At 41.7% G+C, this 15,676-nt stretch overlaps 1 protein-coding gene across 2 annotated transcripts in view; it reads right to left on the reverse strand.

The window, feature by feature from the left end:
- The window catches only part of MYO10 (myosin X), a 151,241-nt gene that overhangs the window by 120,914 nt on the left and 14,651 nt on the right, over positions 1-15,676 (reverse strand). For both annotated transcript variants that reach the window (XM_042834190.1, XM_042834199.1), the window contains exon 2: positions 1,427-1,525. In XM_042834190.1, the coding sequence (XP_042690124.1) occupies positions 1,427-1,525 (99 nt within the window). The remainder of the gene's footprint in view (positions 1-1,426; positions 1,526-15,676) is intronic.

Below are 15,676 nucleotides of genomic sequence, written 5' to 3' on the forward strand. Positions count from 1 at the left end.
TCCCTCACCCCCTGCGAGCCAGTCTCTTCACCTCTCTGCCTCCCCATAGCTGTAGAGCATGGGGAGCTGTAGAGCCACCAAAGACATGACAAGACATGGGTGCATGATTACAACCTCGTCTCTGCTACTCTGCACTTCCATTTTCTCTGTTTCAGACCCCATTAGTCTCATGTTTCTTACTGTCCTACACTGCCAGGGTAGAAGCAATTTAGCCTATATCTTGCCCATCAAAAAGCATTCAGCAATTCTGTCTGGTTCCTTTCCTGCTTGCAGAAAAACTTGAAAAAAAGAAAAAAAAATAGAAAGGGTACCCTGACAGACATGCTTTTCCACCTTGTTCACTCAGAAAAAACATTACATGAAGACAGCAAGAAAAAAAACATTACATGAAGACAGCAAGAAAAGGCAATGTTTTCCATCCTATTAAACTTCTATCAGCCTCATTCGTTACCTGAAGCTACCTCCATCCAGTGCAAATAAATATGGAAGCAAAACTGAGGAGGGTGACAAAAATACATCCCCCAAAAGTCAAAGACAGTATTCTCCTGATGCTGATGTTAGTGTCAGTGTTAATGTTTATAACTAAGTCTTAATGTAAAACTTAAATTCTACTGAAATTTCTTCAAGAAAGCCCCAAGAAGGGAAGTCTGATACACTGTGGCCTTGTGGAGTAAAATAAATAGATATATGAAGACAGCAAGTGAGGAAGCGGAGCACTTTCATGCTGTCAGCAACCAGTAGGGCTGGTTCTGCCTTCTTCAGGCTGAAGAGATGAAGAAAAAAAAAAAAAAAAAGACAAAAAAAAATACGAGTTGTCCATTGACCTCCTTCTGCAGCTGGCAGCCAGGCCCTGCCAGTGATGTGCTCACCTAGCAGGCACACACCACCTGCAATTGCTGAGGTAACCTGAGCAAACAGGATGGAGCTGCTGGATCCATTCCCATTTCTCTAGAAAGACAGGAGGCATGAGTACTTGGCAGGCAGAAAGCAGTTAAAACAAAACAAAAGATACTGAGCAGAGGAATGGTCTCCTTCCCTCATGATTCTCACGTGGTAAGGACTGGCAGAGTTGCACGAAACATGCTGCCCTGATGTTACTGCAGGAGATCTGCCTCACTTTTCCCACTTGACGATGCTTCTCTCTGTGAAGACGCACAGCCCTGGAAAGGCCACCCAAGGCCAGCACATTAAGAAACCAATGATCTGTGCTGAGAAAGGCTCACAAACCTGGCAGCCCTCCTTCAGTTTCGTTAGACACGCTTACACCAGCGAACCAGATATACAATGGAAAGAGCTCTTAAAACCAAAGTTCCAAGTTCAAGTCATTCACAAACCTTAAATTTCATGTTCCCCTATGTCTTCCCCATTAAGGAGAACAGTTTCTCTTCCAAAAAGTGGTAAAAGCAAACCTGAACAATGCCCATACCTGGCCATAGTCTGTCCTGAACACGATGACTCCTTCCGCACAGGAATGAACAGTACTTGGATAATGCTGATTATTTTCTCGCAACCAGACTCGAGACCCCTAAAATAAAACAAAATAAAGTTACAATGGCATAACTGAAAACCGAAGAAAGAATTTCACTTGGCATTTTTTCTTCAGAAATACTTACCAAATAAAAGGAGAACATGTAAGAATAAAATGTAAATAAGCAAGTGAGAGAAAGTAATCTTTCAATAAGTAGTTGTCATCTTCTACTGAAACAGTAAACACAGGAGAACTACACTGAAGTACTTTTGTTTGTTTGCTTTTTCAAATAGAAGTGCCTAAATGCCAGCATGAACAGCAGGAGCTCATTCAGTGAGTTACGGCCACGTTAGCTTCATGTTAGCACACGTAAAATGACAAAGCAGGGTTTGAATTTACACGCACTGTTTAAAAGATGTTCCTCTAAGCCAGCAAGCTCGCTACCTGCTTATTTTCAACCTCTGTTAGGATCACAGCACTTCGCCTCTATCACCTTTCATATTGTCACTCAACTCTTTGCCCTTTATCCTGCCCTGCTCTGATGGCTGCACAAGAACTCAGGATTTCATAAAATCACCAACAAGTAAAGCTACAGAGAAATAGTATTTGGTTTTTAGATCCAAAGAGGCAACACAGATACAATCAGCAAGTCACCAAAGTCAAGACAGGGCAGGCACAAACTACTTTAGTTTTTAAACCAGCTATCTACAACCCTCAAGGAGAAACACTCAAAGCTATTCAGCTGCAACACCCCAGTGGTATGAACCTCAAATCTAGACTGTACACCTGTTCTCTGCACAGACATAGCAGGCTCCATATCAGAAACACAGTATTTTAGGGTTTATACGTAGAGAGAAGGTTTTGTGTCTCCTCCCCATCAGAACAGACAAATTCTCTCCAGAGAATTTGAAGAAAAGGGGCAAAGGTGTGATAGAGGTGGGCTAGGATGTACCCTGATAATAAGAAGGTTGAGACTTAGTCTGTATGATCACTATCAAAAAACAAACAACAATTCAAGTAATTAATCTTGCATGTCAACCTCCAAAGATCATCTTTACCTGAATTTGATTTAGATTTGAATTAGAATTAGATTTAAGCCTTTTAAAAGCTGTTATGAGTGCAAATTCTTAATGAACAATTAAGACAAGTATAGCTTATTTCTGTTACATGGCTCATGTAACTCATACCACAGAGTTCAGCCATATTACAAGCTGTATACACTTAACGTTGAATAAATATCATTCTTGTTTCCATGCTCGGAGAACATCAGCACTGAGAAACAGTAATGATCACAAAGAATACAAAAACTTTTGCTGCTGGGTTTCTCTGAACGGCAAGAGCTCAGTCACACAGAAAATCAAATAAGAGCATCTGTGATATCTCCTCCCACTCCATCTTTTGTCAAACTGTGTTTGTTTGCCATTTTACTTCCAAAACTTTGAGCCAGATGGTTTGCAGGTTTATAGCAAGACTGAGGCACTCAAGGGCACCTTCCCCAGTGCCCTCAGTGTACGCTCAGTCAGGCACAGGAGCCCAAGGGCCAGCAAGCATCTTACTCTGTAGAGAGGGTTTGCTCTCTGGCCTCCCTGGCTTCTTCCTGGCAAAGCCAATGAACAGAAATGTCCTACGTGTATCTCAGGAGTGGTGAACAGGCTAAACAGAGAGGTGGTGGAGTCACTGTAAAGGTATTTCAGAGATACGTGGATGTGGTACTTAGGGACATGTTTTAGTGGTGGCCTTGTAGCATGAGGTGATGGTTGGACCCTCTGATCTTCCAGGTCTTTTCCAACCTAAATGATTCTGTGATCTTCAGCACCAAGCAGCATCTACCACAGCCTGCCAGAGCAGAGAGCAAAAGGTTCTTCTCTCGTGCTAACTTGGCTAAACCACCAAAGCATCCCTAGCAGTGCCATCTCCATGTCCTCAGCCCCATTGTTTCACCCGCACATACATCAGTAACACCCACAGTAACACTCCTGAGGCAGCACAGCAAAGGGGACTTGGCCCTGGCCTCCCACCTCCCAGAGGAAAGTTTCAGCAGCCTGCTGCGGGGCTTCCAGCATCCCTACCAGTCTGTCTTCACCTCTGAATTTGACCCATCTAAATACACAAATACGCCACAACAATCCTATTTATCCAAAAGCGCTTCAGGACAACCAATATTCCATTTTTCAGCTGGTTTATTATTTGCCAAATTCTCTGAGCTCAAGTAACATGAAGTTTATGCTTTCAAGGGCAATGAAAAAGCTTATAAACATTAAACCACAACAATATTTGCCAAAACCTCAGCATTCAAAATAGCCTCTCATAAGGAGGACAGTGTTTTCTATAGCGAAATTAAATAATGAATTCTGCAATTTTCTGGCTCTGAAGCCAACACAGGGGCCTGAACAGAAGCATTCAGTTGGCTGGCCTATCCCTAAAATAAGCAAGCATGGAACAGTTTGATTTAAACAAATGTACATTGTTAGGGGTCAATGGCCACTATTCAGAGAGGCTGGAACAATGCAGCTTGCCGAGCCTGGGGCATCTGAAATGCAAATACAACCTGTGCTGTGGTGAGGTAGCTCAACAATAAAACGTCTATGCGTTTCAGGATGGATTGTGGGCCCTCCCAGTCTGGGAGATGGAAAATTAAAGTCTTGGCAAAAGATCTAGCAGGAAGTTACAGTCGCCTTCCATGCCCAGTTAGCTCCGCAACTGCACTACAGTCCCTCAGAAGCACGTTTGCTACAGGCAAGTGACAATTTTGAGAACAAAATCCTCATTACTTGTTAATTTACAGACAAGACTTAGCATATAACAGTCTTCAGATCTAAAAAAAATCTTCCAACTTTGATCACAGAATTCAGATGCACTTTCATTTCACAATTCCTGACCAAGTGCAAGAGATAAGTGGCTTGAAATGCCTGCTATCTCCTGCAGCGTCTTTTAGGAAGGTGTCAACGCCTCTGAAATACGTCTGCATCTTCACTTTGACTTTACTTCAAAAAAGCAAGTAATAAAAAAGGATTCAGTGAAAAAGTTCTGAGACTTCTCAGAACCAGAGGCCTGGAAGCAAGGAATGACTTCCAAGCCAGAACTTCTGAACCCACTGAAGATGCAGCCAATGAACTGTGCAATAGCCCAAAACTATGAACAACAAATGAACAACAGCCACAAAACTGCTGTAAGTGCATAGGTACAGTGTGTATATACATATGGATGAACAAGGATATATTGCCTAGTAACTGTTCTCACCCAAGTCAAAATGCTACTCACTTACATATTATATTGTAAAATTCAGTTCTCCCAAAGCAATTGATTCAAAGTAGCCAAAACTGCCTTAAAATAAGAAGAACGAATATAAGTTATTGTCACATCTCCATTCAAAAAATTTGCTATTAAGCTGTGACAAAGCAAAGGGAACAACAGTCAATACCTATTTAGAGAACCCTTCATTTATGCACTACAGTAGGTTGGCTCCAAACCTAAATTCTAAGGAGGAAGAGATGTTATTAACTAGGGCGAGCTAGACATTGCTTTTTAATGTGGTCTTGGTTATCTTCCACAAGCTAGACATTTATCTTCATTCTTCCTGTTTACAAATACATAAACCAATCACTAGGAGGGCCACAGCAAGAAAAAAAAAAAAAAAAAAGCTATCTTGACAAAAGCATAACCTTATTAATTTGGTATTAATGAACTCTGTTGCTTCTGAAATTTCGCCCTTCATTTCACCCAAAAATCCTAATATGCTAAGTGCATGCCTGGCCAGACTATTCACTGGCAAACTCAAAGTTCACTGTAAGTAGGATCTCTCTTACTGACCTCAACTCATGAAGCATTCAGCCTCCCAAACAGAAAACCCAGAGAAACAAACATGACCGTTTGTTTAGCATATTAATGTGTAATTCAGAATACTGCTCTGGATCTAGGTCCCCTTCTCCGCAGTGCCCATGTTTCCCAGTTCAGGCTTTTCAGGCTCACCAAAAAAAAAAAAAAAAAAAAAAAAAGATTCCCCAGCACTGGATTTCAGGAGTGGCTGAAGTACCAGAATTAGTACTAAAGTCTGTGCACTCTGCTGCCACACACCCTGAGAGACAGAAATAAATGAATATTTCAAAAGTTACTTTAAGTTAACTAATGAGTTCTCTCTCTCTCCAGACATTCTGCGTCCCACTATGGAGTGCAGGAAAACCATCATTTTTCCTCAGGAAAGGCAGAAGAAGTGATGGAGAAGGACTACTGAAATCCTGTCTCTGCAGGGAATGAGTGAAAGCACACTTCTGGAACTTATTTGAGCATTTAATCTAATCCCGTGTCTCAACTACCCAAAATGACTACACACTAAAATCTTAGTAAATACTGAATCTGGCTGAATGCAATAAAATTCATTTTTAGAAGGCAGTAAGTGTAATTTCCTCAGAGAGAAGAGGAATAAGCTACCAACACCTTCCTGTCAATGAATTTGGCTCTGCCTCCTAGGCCATACTGCTGTGCTTTACTGTTTTAAAGCAGAACAAAGCCACAAAGAAGTTTCCAGGGGATATAAGGTCAGTGTAGGACAGTTTCGTGCAGAACAAAATCTCCTGAAAGCTTGGTGTTTCTGTTGCCTCTCCATCCCCCACAACAGATCAAAGCAGCAGCTCTTCAGCTCCTGAGGTCTGGGCAGCAGCTGTTGATTAACCTTGAACAGAATCCATCTCCTTCTGTTGCAGTAACTGGAGACAGTGCAACACCAGCAATAGAGTGCCACTTTAAAAGTAACTGGATTAAAACAGATATTATTACTGTTACTGACTTGACAGCAAACTGAAATACATTGTTACCATCCCCAGGCCTTCAAATCGCCATCACTTCCTGCATGACCACTTTAGACAAAAAAGCTTTAAACAAACAAACAAACAAAACACAACAACATACAGTTTCCAGCTATTCTCCACACAGACAGAGCAGAGATGAACCTTCATACATGCAGGTGGACAGGCATGCTCCATCCCACCTTCTGCTGCTTAGCTTGAATGAGCAACACCACTAGATGAAAAGCCAAATAGCAACTAAGTTCATTCACAAAGCTCTGAAGATGTGGTTGTCAGCTCCCGAGGATGACAAGTAGGAAACAGTAGCGTTATCATAGCAGAAGAAAATCCAGCATCGAGATTTTGGGAAGAGGGGAACACATACAGCAACTTTTGTCTGGCAGACATGCAGTTTTAAGTCCCTCCGTAAATCCTCAGCAGAACAGATGGCCCTGAACACAACAGTGCCTCCAGTACTCTGCACTGCATCTTAGCTTGGGAGGAGGGAGAAAGTGAGCTGTTAGAACTCAATAAGGAAGATAAGTCCATTCAGAAGGATGAGAAATGAACTAGAAGAGGAGGCATTTGTTGGTGACCAGAGGGGAGATGTAAGCAACATAGAAGAAAAGAGCTTGGGGCCATCCTAAATTTTTCTATCACCATTCACAGTGGAACAGGGGGCAGTAACAGCCAGGCAAATGACAGACTTCCCAGGATACACATCACTGTCTTAAGAAGAAGTAGTATATGTAATTTGCTTTCCATTATTTGGTTCCTAAACATGAAATATATAATATCCTCACAATAACATTAAAATTAATCTTAAGAAGTCTGGACAACAGCTGATAAATGAGACTGTGCTGCTGTGTCTGTTCAGCCACACCTCCTAAGCACCATGTCACCCTTGCCTCTCAGAGTCCCACCCAGCTGGCTGAACTCAGGCTTGGGAGAAAATCCCAGCAAGGCCTCAGCTATCAGTGGTTGGCAGATCTGGGCTGCCCCAAGCTCTGTAGACAGAACTCAGGTCCTCCACCCCCTGGCTGCAATGACTCCCCCAGTAACATTCACCTGAGCTCACCACTCACTCGACCCTACCTGTACTCGCTATAATATATCAGAGGCAATGTTCTGAATCTAGGAAAAATATCTTTTCACCACATCGAGTCCAACAGCTTAGATCACCCTACAGCCTAGTTGACTCCATGTACATGTGATGAGTGAAAAATAAGCATTTGCCCTGCCTACATCCAGCTAGGAAAATGTGGTTTTCTGGACTGCATCAACCGGCTTCAGTGATTTAGCAGCAGCAGAGCTGAGGCTGATTTTGGAAACCCAGGTGGATGTTATCAAACCAAGACAACGACAAGTCCAGCATGGTTTATGAAACACCTGGAGGTGACTGGGAACCAGTGCTACAAATTCAGGATGTAAGCACTCTTAAAATTCTTAAAAAATAATTAATTAAAAAGGAATCTTAAAATCTGTGCACATCTCTACATACAGAGCCCAACTGTTGTGCCAGGCTTTCACAAGCAGGCTTAGAACACAGGATGATCCCTCATTAGAGCAACACACGAGCATCTCAAGGAAGGGTAGCCCTGCACTCCTCCATGTTCTTCCTCCTCATCTTCTGCACTCCAGGCAAGCATAGAAAAAGCAGATCCTGCCCCTGAAGCCTACAGCTGCAAGGCTCATGTTAGCTGCTTCCCACACTAATTTGTATGCTGCAAACCACAACAATCACTGAGCAACTGCAAATCACCTGTCTGGAGATCACCTGATGAAAACACAACCAATTAAGCAAAAAATAATGGCATATGTTATTATTAAAAGGCAGAGCACAGGCATATTCCCAAGCATCAAAACAGAAACATGCATATAGCAGCCAGCTACTCGGGCTTTGGGGATGAAGCCATGTGCGGAGGGTGCCCACCAGGGAGCTCACAGTGTTGAGGGTCAGTGCTGTACCAGTGAGCATCAGCCATACCAAGTTGGCTTTTCACATGCAGGAAGCTTCATGGAAGACACCTCACAACACTTTGCTGAAGGACAATCAGAGCAGGACGTCTCTTCCTTCTTCAGAGGTAACTCAGGAAGATGCTTGTGCTTTTTATGGCACATGATACTGAGCACCTTTTGCCCTCCAACTTCTAGAAGTTCATTGTTGCACAGCAAAAAAGATGTTTTCTAATTACAGACAACAGCTTTCTAATTAAATCCTCCTAAGTAGCATGTGCTACGATAGTTCTACAAAGAAAGGTACAAGAGTGTTTGCTGGAGTGCTATGGGAACTTCAAGTAACAGGACAGAAGCAAGCACCTGTCACAGCAGTCAGGGTATACATTATCATAGTATCACAGAATCATAGAGGTTAGAAGGGACTTCTGGAGATCCCAATCTCCTATTAAAGCAGGTTCCCTAGAGTAAGTTATACAAGAAAACATCCAGGTGGGGTCTCCAGAGGATACTCCACAAGTGCTGTGGGCAGCCTGTTACAGCACTTTGCCACTCTCAAAGAAGTTTTTCCTCAAGTTCAGACTGAACTTTCTTTTCTGTGTTCTAGTTTGTGCCCACTGCTCCCTGTACTCTTCTCTGGCACCACCAAAAAGAACCTGGCTCCACTCACTTGACTCTTTATAAGCACTGTTAAGATCCCCTCTCAGCCTTCTGCAGACTAAACAGCTCCATGCTTCTCAACTTTTCCTCACTGACATCCTTGGCATATGGTGTTATAGACTTACCCAGACCAGGCAGAAGAACTATCTGTCAGTAGCAGCTCTGGCCATGGCCTGCCTCTCCAGTGATTCCTAAGACTCCTCCTTTTTTTCCCAAGTGAGAAACTCAAGGAAAGACTCAACCATGAAGTGAGATGTGAGTTATATATGGCTTGATTGCACTTCAATGTGCAAGAACCCCTCACTCCTCTGAAACATAAAGACAATATCTTAAATTGTAGAATATAAGTTTTTATCCTCTAATTCAACTTCCAAATAACTTTTAAATAGAATAGAAATATGCCCTCATCTACCAACCTTGAAACAAAGAGCAAAATGTCACTAAATATGAACTAGCCACTCACAAGTTACTTCTCAAACTACCTGAATGTCCTTATTAAAAAAAAAAATCAATTGCAAGAGGCATTTGAAAACAACTATTTCGGTGATAGGTGAAAACACCCAATGAAGAAGCAAAATAGGAATCTCTGGGGACGGGGAGGATTAGGATGCAGAAGAGGAGAAGAAACCAAACCCAAGTACATTCTCCTGTTCAGTTATTCAATGGTTTAAGCCTAAAAACCAGAGCTAACCCCAGCATCATTAGAGGTTATGTGGCACCAAAGCATGCTGTTAGTACTTCATATGCGTGTGAACAAACATAAAAAATGAAGCTTAGCAGAAACCCTGGGATTCTATACTAAAGGAACATTCAGCAACAACACGTATATTTTAGATAAAGTTAGCCGTTAAGTTCAAATAAATATACTGATCCTGCAACAGCGTTGAAGTTTTGCATTTTATCAACTCCTCTCAGAGGTGAGATGATGCTTTGGGAAGCTTTCCACTGCAGTGCCTCACCCATGCTGATGAATACCAATGGCATGCAGTAGTTGCAAGGTAAAAAGGCAGCCTGAAACACTGCATTCATTATATCCAGCCCCTCAAGGTCACAGCCCCCTGAAAAGCAATCTCCAGCTTTTGCTTAGTCCACTCATTCACTCTGACCAGATATGTTTCCTTCCAGTAATCCTACTGTTATTAGCATGTGCTTTGATTTTTCTGCAGTTGTGACAATACAAAATGAAGCATCTGCAGAGCAAGGCATTTTTTCCTTCTTCAATTTTCGTAGAAATTACATTTAAGAAAAATTTACTCCTTTTTAGTTTTTTCACTAGTAAGCTAAAAAAAAAAAAAACAACAAACCACAACAACAACAAAAAACACCAAACAGAAAAGGAGCAGGTATTTGTATCAATGCACAGAAATTCCACAACCCTTCTGCTGTCATTGATACTTCCACACTTCATGTTGGCATGAACTTCGTAATGCCATAGCACTTCCCATCTCGCATCTATAGAGAAACCCCCAAGGCAGGATATATCTGAAAGCAGCCCACAGATTTCCTGGGATGTACACCACCACACCTTCCCTTTTGGCTCAGAGCATCATTTCAAAGCAGCTACAAATCTGCACTTCAGCTTTCATTTCCTCACTTGCAGGCACACCTAGAGATTTGACGCATTCATGTTCCTCATCCTTTTCTATTTTATTTTATTTTTAAAAGCAGGAATGAATGTTTCCTGCATCACTCTGGTGCTGATCGTAATTTTTTGATGCATGTTTACACAGGCTGGTAGCTGTTAAAAGAAAAAAACATCTAATCCAACCTAGTATAAAAAACATCAACAAAGACCAGTTGTTTCTACAGTTTAACATGTATGTGTTGCTTCATTTTGCAGGCTGATGGAAGATTTAATCTGAAACTAAACTACAAAGCAATTAGGAGATATTAACCAAACAGAAGCAATTTGAAGCATTAACACCTGGCAAAATGAGCCTTTATCCTGAGATGAACAATGAGTCAAGCAAATGTATCTGGGCTGAGACTGCTATAGACTGCTATTTCTTAAGTGCAAATGCATAACAGAAATTGGGCTGAACAGCTGAGCACCTCATAGACTGAAAAGGACTTTCTTGGCCAAATGACTAATTACATTTTACTTGTTCCAGAGCTGCATCATCCAGACTCCTCACACCAAAGCTGTCCCTGGAGCTCAACAAGAAATGGAACATCCCTGCAGTAGAGATTTTTCCCTGCTTCTGGATCAGGCTAAAAATCAGAGCACATTGTCTCCTATGCGACCAACTTAGGCCTTGACACTAACCTCACTGTTTTGGTCTAATTCCAGGGAGAAGATCCTGTTTCTTTCACATGAGGACCTACCACTGCGGACAGGCATTCACACCACCCCCAGTCTGGCAGTGCCCACAGAGCAAAGCTGCACTGCAAAGCTGCACTGCCTGGATTAGAGGGATAGACATGAGACCAGAGAAAGACATGGCAAGAATGCAGCTGCTTTTAAACAGAAATATTCACAAGCAAACTCCAACAGATGTCAAGGCTGGTGAAAATAAAGCAGTGACAGCTGAGACCTCAGGATGTGAAATGCACTTGCATGCAAAGTCCAAAGATCTTTGTGGAGAGCTGAGTATGCACTGACATGCAGAGGTTGTGCTCCTGGGGAGAACGTGCCCAGAAGCAGGCATTTCTTTCCACTATCCACCTCATCTTCTAGACACTCTATTTTAGAAGAGTATCTAATGCCTTGGACTACCACAGGCCCCTATTAGGCAACAGACAGGCAACCACAGAATCAAAGCATATCCTGAATTAGAAGGGACCCATAAGGATCACTGAGTCCAACTCCCAGCCCCAAACAGCACCACATAAAATTCAAACCCTATACCTGAGAGCACTGTCCAAATGCTCCTCCTCAGCACTTGGTGCTGCGCCCACTGCTCTCTGGTGAGGAATTTCTCCTTGACACCCAGCTGCCCCCTCCACACCGTTCCCTCAGCCCTGTTACTGTCACGCAGAGCAGAGCTCAGCCCTGCCGCTCCGCTCCCCGTGAGGAGCTACAGCTCTGCACTGAGCAAATCAGAGGACTCAGCTGCTCCTCACACACCTTGCTCTCTAGGACTCTTCCCCATCCTCACAGCCCTCCTTTGGACACTCTCTATCGCTTGACGTCCTTCCTACACTGTGCACCCAACCCGCACGCAGTGCTGGAGGTGAGGCTGCACAGCACACTGCAGAGGGGACAGCCGCTGCCCCCGCCCTGCTGGTAGTGCTGGGCCTGGTGCACCCCAGGTATGGTTGGCTCTCTGGGCTGCCAGGGCACGCTGCTGCCTCAGAATCAATTTGCTGCCAACTAGAATCCCCAGATCCCTTTCCATGAGGGCAACACACACACAACATGCAACAACTTCAAGTCTGACAAAGACAAGCTTTTGTCCTGTTAGGGAAGTGCCCCAGTAGGCTTACATAGCTCAGTTCCTCACACACTGCCCAAAAGGCCAGTTGGAATCCACAATGCAACAACCCTCACAGCAGACTTTCACAAATCACACTGGTTGTCCCTGGAGCCCGGAGAACTGTGATTTTTCCACTAGCTACCATTGAAAGTCTACGTAGTCCAGAGTGTCAACTTTTCACATAGCAATGTATTTTAGTTGGCGATGAATTAAGCCTGTCAATTCCTTCGTAAGAGTCAACCCAGACGATTCCACAAACATCCAGCTCCGACAGTAGGCTGCAGTTCCCTGGTTTGTGAAACCTGGGAGGACTTTATAAACTTGCCACAACAGGGATGTTGCTTAAAGTTATTTATAAATAAGGTGACCGCACAGTAAACTTCAGCCAAATTAGCTGGTTACCTAAATTAAAATGCAAGTGTAATACTCAAAATGCAGTATTGGTGATTCTCAACAGCCCACATAAGTGCCTTCTCTTAAAAAAAGGCAATCTAAGGTGTATGGACCTTATAGAACCAAAACGCCTGCACAAGCTCAAACTGGGAATTTTCCACATGCCTGACACAGTGCTATTAAAACATATTTCACCTTACATACTTACAATCAGATTTTTATGGCACTGAAGAATACAAGTCTAAAACAAATATAAATTTCTGCCTTTGCATAAACACTGCCAATATCTTTTGCTATTTTTCATACTAGTAATAAATTCATTCTCATTACTTACAGTTATTACAACTATAAGTCAACAGAATAGCCATTTGTTGTTTTTTTTTTTTTTTTTTTTTTTTTTTTTTTTTCCTCCAATAGATTAGGTAAAGTTATGTAAAATGAAATTATCTAAGTATGAAAAACAACTTTTCCATAAATGATGAAGTGTGCAACTGTGAAAGGAGGAAAAGTGTGTGGGTAAATCGCTGTAGAATAGAATAGGATTGAAGAAATTTTCTTTAGTCAGATGAGCACATGAAGAATTTCAGCTGATGTGATTGGGATGCACACCTGCAAGTAAGTGCTTCTTAAACCCAGACCTCATTTTGGAAAAATGCTCCAGCCTGGTTACCCGGTGGGATGCCTGTCCATATTGGACAGCAGTGCCATTAAAAAAAAAAATAATAAAACCTCTTGAAACATGATACTAATTAATTACTCAGATTGCTTTAGCCAAAAATGTATTTTTATTCTTAAAAAACAAAAAACCAACAAAACAGCCTGTTGTTATTAATCTCAGAGCAGAACATCTGAGAACCATCTTGTTCATTATTACCAGAAAATCCAACCCCGCATGGCAGTTCTGCTCAATCTGAAGCCCCTGCAGTGTTGCTCAATGATTTGACAACAGGAATCATGAAAAGCTACTTCCACTTTACTGCAAACTAATGCTGCAGTAGCAGTGTTGTTCCTCCCCTGCCAGATCCATATTACCTTCTTTCAGTGGCCAATCAGAAATATTCGACTTCAAACACAACCACTTTGCTTTACAAAGAAGTCATAAGTAATATGAAATGGAAGAAGAACTTTATGCTTACAGCACATGCTGCCTTTAGCCCCATAATCAGCATATAAAATACACTGTTCTACAGGGAGGAAGATTTCCTCATCTATAAGGAAATAAATTTTGGGACTTCGGAGTTCTACACAAGTTTCACACACGGCATCAGAAAATATTACAATACAAACAAGGTCTATACGCTTGCTCCTTCACCAAGGAAGATAACAAGCACTTGGCCACTTCAGGAGGTAGATCAGGCTTTATTTGCAAAGCCGAAGAGCAGATACTCAGAACTGCATTTGTCAGAAACAGTAAAACCATTCATATTAGAAATTTCTAAGAGCTACTGTTTCTTCAAAGAGCAATGGTGCTGGTCACGTTCGCAATACTGCTACTTACTCCCACACCAGCATGAGGGCCAGCACCTCATGCACCACATCTCCGTCCCAAAGGAGCTTAAAACCAGAGGCTGGAAATGGAAAATCCTGCAGCTGTCTTATGCAACAAGAGAACCATGGTGAAAACAGATTCATTAACTTGTTGAAGGCTGTAAGTCTTGGAGAGAGCCTGCAGTGAAACTACCCAAATCCCATGATAGCATTTACATGACATCACCTTCCCTCTTACTCACAGGCTGACTGCTCTTCCTACAGCTTCCCTGTCATTTCAGGTATCAACTTGTCCCTCTTTTCAAGAAGTTGACTGTATTTTCATCATTCTACCTACTCATGCACATGACAAACACAGCTAAACTTTGACAGAGCGTTTATCACTTAGTAGAGATCTGTTAAACAAAGTGCCTATAAAATATTGTTTGGGTCACATTTTAAGCTCCCTTTCATCTCTGGATAGCCAACAGCATGTTCATGCACAAATATGACCATCAGAACTTCTGTCTATATTATCATGACAGTATGTGTGTATCTGAAGTTTTCTTCTAGGAGTTAAATTTCCACACATGTTCACATAAGAAAGCTTCTATTTGTAGACAGAATCTGTACCTATATATAAAAGCATGCAGACATACATGCTTAGTTTTAATTCCTTAAGATCACATTGGGACTCATTCCATAAATGCACCTGATTTTCAGAGGTAATACGCAAATTCAGCCAACCTTTTGTTTGTCTGGTTCCTTAACACATATATTGTCCAGGTCTGTCCCTCAGATAATACTGTACTTGTCTTATTTCTGTTAATGTGTCCATAAATATGTGATTACATCCACTGGTCCTTCTGCCACAAAATGAAATTTTTAGAAACTGTTTTTGTTTCTTTTTTTTCCCCAGCAAACTCAGTCTCTAATATTCAATAAAGAGTACAAACAGCTAATGATTCATTCTAACAGCATACACATTCACACCCTCTATTCTTGAGACAGATGTGTGAATAACACAGCCAATACTACACCACAGACATTGAACATGCCCTATAAAACTTAATTACTACTTCTACTGTACACAATAATGAACAATGTATAATAAATATAACATCACTTCTCCCTACTCATTTCAAGGAGAGGGCAACATCCAACATCCTCTTCCTCTTCAAACAAGTTTTCTACACAATGTCTCTAAGTTAAGGTTTTCTACTAACAGCAGCTTTCATGATACCATCTGGTGCCTGAAATACACAGGATGGCATGTAATTACCCTTACCCACAACTAACAAATCAATTTCTTCAACCGAGTTACAAAATACAGAAGACACCTCTCCCTCTACTCCTGACTCTGTATACTACTCCACTTCCTTTCCACTAAATTAAAAAAAGCATTATTGAAATTAAGTCTTCCATGAGCCAATATGGTATCAACATTTTTCACTGCTTTAAAGCCGATCATTTCTTAAGGCTAGCTTCCTAAAATGAAAAAAAAAAAAAAAAAAAAAAAAAAAAAAAAAAAAAAA

Source organism: Centrocercus urophasianus, unplaced genomic scaffold (assembly GCF_019232065.1).
Source record: "Centrocercus urophasianus isolate 14NV4802_14NV808 unplaced genomic scaffold, USGS_Curo_1.0 seq_11, whole genome shotgun sequence".
Lineage (NCBI taxonomy): Eukaryota > Metazoa > Chordata > Aves > Galliformes > Phasianidae > Centrocercus > Centrocercus urophasianus.